Raw genomic sequence first — 6,093 nt, forward strand, 5'->3', positions numbered from 1 at the left:
GTCTATCACTGGTGCCATTGCGTCCCCATCTGTTTTCCATTAAGTAATGGGACCAGATGCTATGATCTTAGTTCTCTGAATGTTGAGTTTTAAGCCAACTCTGTCACTCTGCTCTTTCACTTTCATCAAGAGGTGCTTTAGTTCTTCGCTTTCTGCCATATGTATGGTGTCATCTGAATATCTGAGGTTATTGATTTTCTCCCAGTAATCTTTTTTTAATTTATTTATTTAAATTGGATGTTAATTACTTTACATGCCATACGTCAACATGAATCCACCACAGGTATACACGTGTTCCCCATCCTGAACTCCCCTCCCTCCTCCCTCCCCATACCATCCCTCTAGGTCATCCCAGCACACCAGCCCCAAGCATCCAGTATCATGCATCAACTCTGGACTGGCGATTCATCTCACACATGATATTATACATGTTTCAATGCCATTCTCCCAAATCACCCCACCCTCACCCCTTCCCAGAGTCCAAAAGATCTCCCGGCAATCTTGATTTTAGTTTGTGCTTCATCCAGCCTGGCATTTCTCACGTGCACTCTTCATATAAGTTAAATAAGCATGGTGACAATATACAGCCTTGATGTACTCCTTTCCCAATTTGGAACCAGTCTGTTGTTCCATGTACAGTTCTAACTGTTGCTTATTCCTTAGTACAATTAAATAAATTTATTTGATTTTTTTTGTTTCTGTTATGATTAATCTTATTTACAAATGAATTATATGATTCTTTAAAAAAAAAAAAAAAAACCTCCTGTGCTCTGCTTTGTTTTTGTTTTCCCAACAGTGTATGTGAATATATGCAATAATATAAATTAATTAATAATTAACATTACTCTTTGCACTCAATAGTTATACTTTCAATTAGACATTATAATATCTCAAAATAAGCTGGTTATCATTACATTATTATTTTTAGTTACATACTTATGCTATTACTTAGAATCTAAGGAACATAGTTCCAAAATGAACAGAGAATAGCTGATAAAGTACTAAATGTGATCTCACTGGGCTGCATTTTATTCTTAATCAAAGTTACCTAGATACAGTACACATATATGACTCAATATTTATTAACTACATAGAATAAAATGTAACAGAAATATGCCATAAGATTTTTTTATTAGCCAAGCATAGTGTGAGTGATTTTTTTAAAATATAAAGACAAGAAAATAACATTTTATTTGTCTAAAGACAAAAAGAAATAGTTTAATCTCAACATCCCTCTTTTCATACATTTCTTTAAAAACAATAGAAAATGTGCAAAGGACATAAAGCCAGGACATAAATAAACAGTTTCAAGAAGCCATATCATACCATTGTTTTGAACGTATTAAGCTTTTACAGAAACTCAAATATGAGAACAAAATTTTCTGAACATATATAGAAATACTTTATAGTCTCCATGAGAAATACATATATTTTATTGAAATAACCTTTCAAATAGTGTTACACTTAAGTGAAAGAAGAGGAGTTGAAGGGATCAAATTTGAGAATGCTTATAATGGAACAGAAAAAGAAAGTTTTGATATTTTTAAATGGAAAACATGATTGACATAAAACAGCTAAATGTAAACACCATGACACTTCAGAAAGAAGTGAAAGGACAAATAATAAGTAGTAGAATAAGGAAGCTGGGAACAAATCCAAGTTCCTCCTTTATTAATTTCCCTAATTATTAATTTCCCTCATATAACTCACTATGATTTTACTTGAATAAAGACAGAAGTCTTTGTAGCAAGTTTTTAAATGCTTGCTTCACCTGCTGGTTCCGTAGAGTATAAATAAAGGGGTTCAAAATTGGGGCAACAGAGATATTGAGAACCGCGACTCCCTTCACTAAGGAGATCCTCTGTTTGGCTGAGGGTTTCACGTACATAAAGATGCAGCTGTCATATGAGAGGGAGATGACAATCATGTGAGAAGAACAAGTGGAAAAAGCCTTTTTTCTCTGGTTGGCAGAAGGAATTTTTATTATTGTCAGGGCAATATATGTGTATGATAGAATCACTAATACCAAAGTGATCAGTAGAGTCATCAGGGCTAGGATGAAACTTAGCATTTCAAACAAATGTGTATCTGTGCAGGAGATTTGCAGGAGAGGAGCAGTGTCACAGTAGAAATGATCAATGACATTGGAGTTACAGAAATCCAAGGTTAAGCCTAAAATGAGTCCTGGAAAAATGATGAGGAAACCAGCCATCCAAGAGCTAAGGACCAGCTGGATACAGATTTTGTTGCTCATGATGGTTGTATAATGCAAGGGTTTACAGATGGCAACATAATGATCATAGGACATGGCAGCCAGGAGATAAAATTCAGATGCACCAAGAAGGAAAACAAAAAATAACTGAGCTGCACAACAGTTATAGGTAATGGTTTTGTCACCAGTTGCCATGCTAGCAAGCAATTTGGGAATACAGACTGTTGTATAGGAAATTTCTAAGAAGGAAAAATTTCGAAGGAAGAAATACATAGGAGTCTTGAGATGAGAATCAAGCAAAGTGAGGGTAATGATAGTCAAGTTGCCTGAGATGCTTAACAAATAGCAGGAAGCAGGAAGCAGGAAGATAAATAGCACAATCTTCAATTTGGGGTCCTCTGTCAATCCTACTAAGATAAACACTGTCACTGATGTACGGTTTTCCATTATTGCCTCCTGATCTGCTTCTGGTCCGGTGAAAATATTGAGAAAAAAATTATGCAAAAGGACCAGAAAACATGAAGATGACAATGTCAAAACATTAGTAATTGCTAAAGGAGTACTTTTTGGATATGATTACTTTGGATAAGGCAAACTAGCGAAAGCTGTTACTTTTCTTTTGAGTAAAAGCAAATATGTTGTACAAATTTGATGAAATAAAAAAGTACCTTATGTCACTTTTATATTCTGGTTTAGTTATATTTATGATAATGAAATGAAGAGATGAATATGTAGGTGAAAAAATTTGATTTTTTCTTAATATGTAGGTATGAACGCATCATATTACTTACACTCAGTCTTGCTAATGATTACATAAATAGCATTGCCTCAAGAAGCTGACAGTGGGGGCAACAGAGAAGCAAGAAACAAATGGTATATAAAAGTGTGTGATGGTTGAAAACAGAAACCCAGCTTTAGGCTTAAGATACATAGTGGAAATAATTCAGTATAATAATGTTCATATCTCTTCGGTTTGGCCTTTTACCAATCTACTCAACTAACTAAAGCTATTTCCTACAGTTCTTTTTGATTTGTTTTGTAAATTAGTGTAATATATTTTGTCCCTATTTCCACCACCTCTCTTTTTCTGTCACTCTTCTCTTTTACCATGGCCTATTCCAATATTAAACTTATCTGATTACATAGAGAACCTGACTTGAACAAAATTAATCAGATTTAATGTTTCTTCAGATTATAGTTTTGAAAATGGGAAGAGAATAATAAAGCAATATGCAAAATTAGTAAGGGTTCAGCATGAGGGAAAATGAAATAGGGTAGAAGAATAAAAGGAAGAGAAAAGGGAGAATAGAGGCAAAGCAGAAAGGGAAGATAGTAAAGACAAAGACTTACCATTAAGTTTGAATTTCTCTTACGATAAGAATTCTATTTACCTCTTGGCTTTTAAACTGATCTATAGATCAAGGCAGCAAATATGTAATTTATCTTTACTGAGGTGAATAAAAAAGAGAAGCTCTAGTAAATTTTACTCTAATGATCTGTGTCTGAGCAAGGTTTCAGACACTTACAGGTAATACTGACTGCCCTGAAAATATGGTAAATCAAAAGTCAAGCCACATAAAATGAAGTTGATTATGTGACTGAGAATTTTATAAGCTCATACTAAGTTAAATGTCATGGATCCTCCTAGGTATAAACATGTCATCCCTTGAGAGGAAGCCTCTGCTTTGATGACTTCATTATCAGTTATGCTTCTTTGGTGACTTCACCATTTATAACAGACATTAATTAACCAATTTTTATAGGTCTATGGAGAATGCACTGTTGTACACTGTAAAGGTATATGACACTGTCTAAGAGAATTGCAGTTTACCAGTGTTTTGAGGGATGCTGGGAGGGATTGGGGGCAGGAGGAGAAATGAAGACGACAGTGGATGAGATGGCTGGATGGCATCACCAACTCAACCGACGTGAGTTTGAGTGAACTCTGGGAGTTGGTGATAGACAGGGAGGCCTGGCATGCTGCAATTCATTGGGTCGCAAAGAGTCAGACACGAATGAGAGACTGAACTGAACTGAATGTTTTGAGGAGACAGGATGCATGTGTGCATGTAGCAGTGTACAATGCCCCATGAACTTAAGGGCAAATAAGACTCAAGTTTACTATATGGCATTAGAGACTAGGAGAGAAGATTTCTCTGGGGCTTGGGACTGTTGGGGAGATAAACAAGAGAGAATGTTTAAAGAGAGGATGGATCCTCAGTTGGGCATTGGAGACAGAGTAGGAAGTAGAATAAAGACTTTTATGTAGGATAAATAGTGTCAACAAAGCTACATAAGAATGAAAACTCATGAATTAATAAAAATTTACCAGAGGCATTATGAAATATAAAGTTTTATCCAGGGAATATTTAAGGCTCTGAAAATTCTGTCTTTTAGTATCAAAATATAATAACATCTTCATAGTATTTGTACACATTTTCCCAAATCTAAAGGATAATTTCTGAGGAAACTAACTGTATTGTAATGGAAATAGTTACTTGAGTCAGAAACAGATCTATCATCCCAAGTCAGAATTAAATTGGACCTAGCTTTCCTATTGCTCCATAATACTCGATATACACTGGAACAGTGTTTATATATCTTATATGTATAATATATATAGAAAGTTTATTAATCTTATTTGTATTTACATTAAAAACTGAAAGGAAATTCCCTCCTTTAAAAAGCATGATAAAACTTATTTAAAAATGGTGACATTTAATAAATCAATTTCAGACCACCTACAATTAAAATAAAATCTGAAGAATTAAATTTAAATCTATTAACATTAAGCAAGCTTAGAATTTTTTATTTATTTTCAATAATATGTGGATTTATATATCAGTTTGCAAAATACGCTGAAACTTACAAACTGTTACTTTCCAGTTCAGTTCAGTTCAGTCACTCAGTCGTGTCCGACTCTTTGCGACCCCATTAATTACAGAACACCAGGCCTCCCTGTCCATCACCAACTCCCAGAGTCCATCCAAACTCATGTGCATTGAGTCGATAATGCCATCCAGCCATCTCATCCTCTGTCGTCTCCTTCTCCTCCTGCCTCCCAAATCCCTCCCAGCATCAGGGTCTTTTCCAATGAGTCAACTCTTCACATGAGGTGGCCGAAGTATTGGAGTTTCAGTCTCAGCATCAGTCCTTCCAATGAATACCCAGGACTGGTCTCCTTTAGGATGGACTGGTTGGATCTCCTTGCAGCCCAAGGGACTCTCAAGAGCCTTCCCCAGCACCACAGTTCAAAAGCATCAATTCTTTAGTCCTCAGCTTTCTTCACAGTCCAACTCTCACATCCATATAGCCTTGACTAGACGGACCTTTGTTGGCAAAGTAATATCTCTGCTTTTTCATATGCTATCTAGGTTGGTCATAACTTTCCTTCCAAGGAGTAAGCATCTTTTAATTTCATGGCTGCAATCACCATCTTCAGAGATTTTGGAGCCCAAAAAAATAAAGTCTGACACTGTTTCCACTGTTTCCCCATCTATTTGCCATGAAATGATGGAACCAGATGCCATGATCTTAGTTTTTGAATGTTGAGCTTTAAGCCAACTTTTTCACTCTCCTCTTTCACTTTCATCAAGAGGCTCTTTAGTTCCTCTTCATTTTCTGCCATAAGGGTGGTGTCATCTGCATATCTGAGGTTATTGATATTTCTCGCAGCAATCTTGATTCCAGCTTGTGCTTCTTCTAGCCCAGCGTTTCTCATAAAGGTAAATAAATAGAATTACTTAGGTAAAAAAAATATTCTGTTAATGTTCACATTCCTTATATTTCTGTTGAAGAATAAAGCACTCAGATTTTTTTTTTTTCCTTCCATGGAGTCACAGTGAAATAGGTAATTTTTAAAATTCAAAATGGGAGAAAAT

The 6,093-nt window shown here is 35.4% G+C and overlaps 1 protein-coding gene across 1 annotated transcript; it reads right to left on the reverse strand.

Moving 5' to 3' along the window:
• Window positions 1-1,717: 1,717 nt before the first annotated feature.
• LOC147372194 (olfactory receptor 6C76-like) lies at window positions 1,718-2,659 on the reverse strand. Its single transcript, XM_086403626.1, has one exon. The coding sequence runs from the start codon at window positions 2,657-2,659 to the stop codon at window positions 1,718-1,720; it is 942 nt and encodes a 313-aa protein (XP_086259752.1).
• Window positions 2,660-6,093: the final 3,434 nt, after the last annotated feature.

This window comes from Bos grunniens, chromosome 5, assembly GCF_055505025.1.
Source record: "Bos grunniens cultivar Pamir isolate PY7600 chromosome 5, Bosgru_T2T1.0, whole genome shotgun sequence".
NCBI classification, from domain to species: domain Eukaryota; kingdom Metazoa; phylum Chordata; class Mammalia; order Artiodactyla; family Bovidae; genus Bos; species Bos grunniens.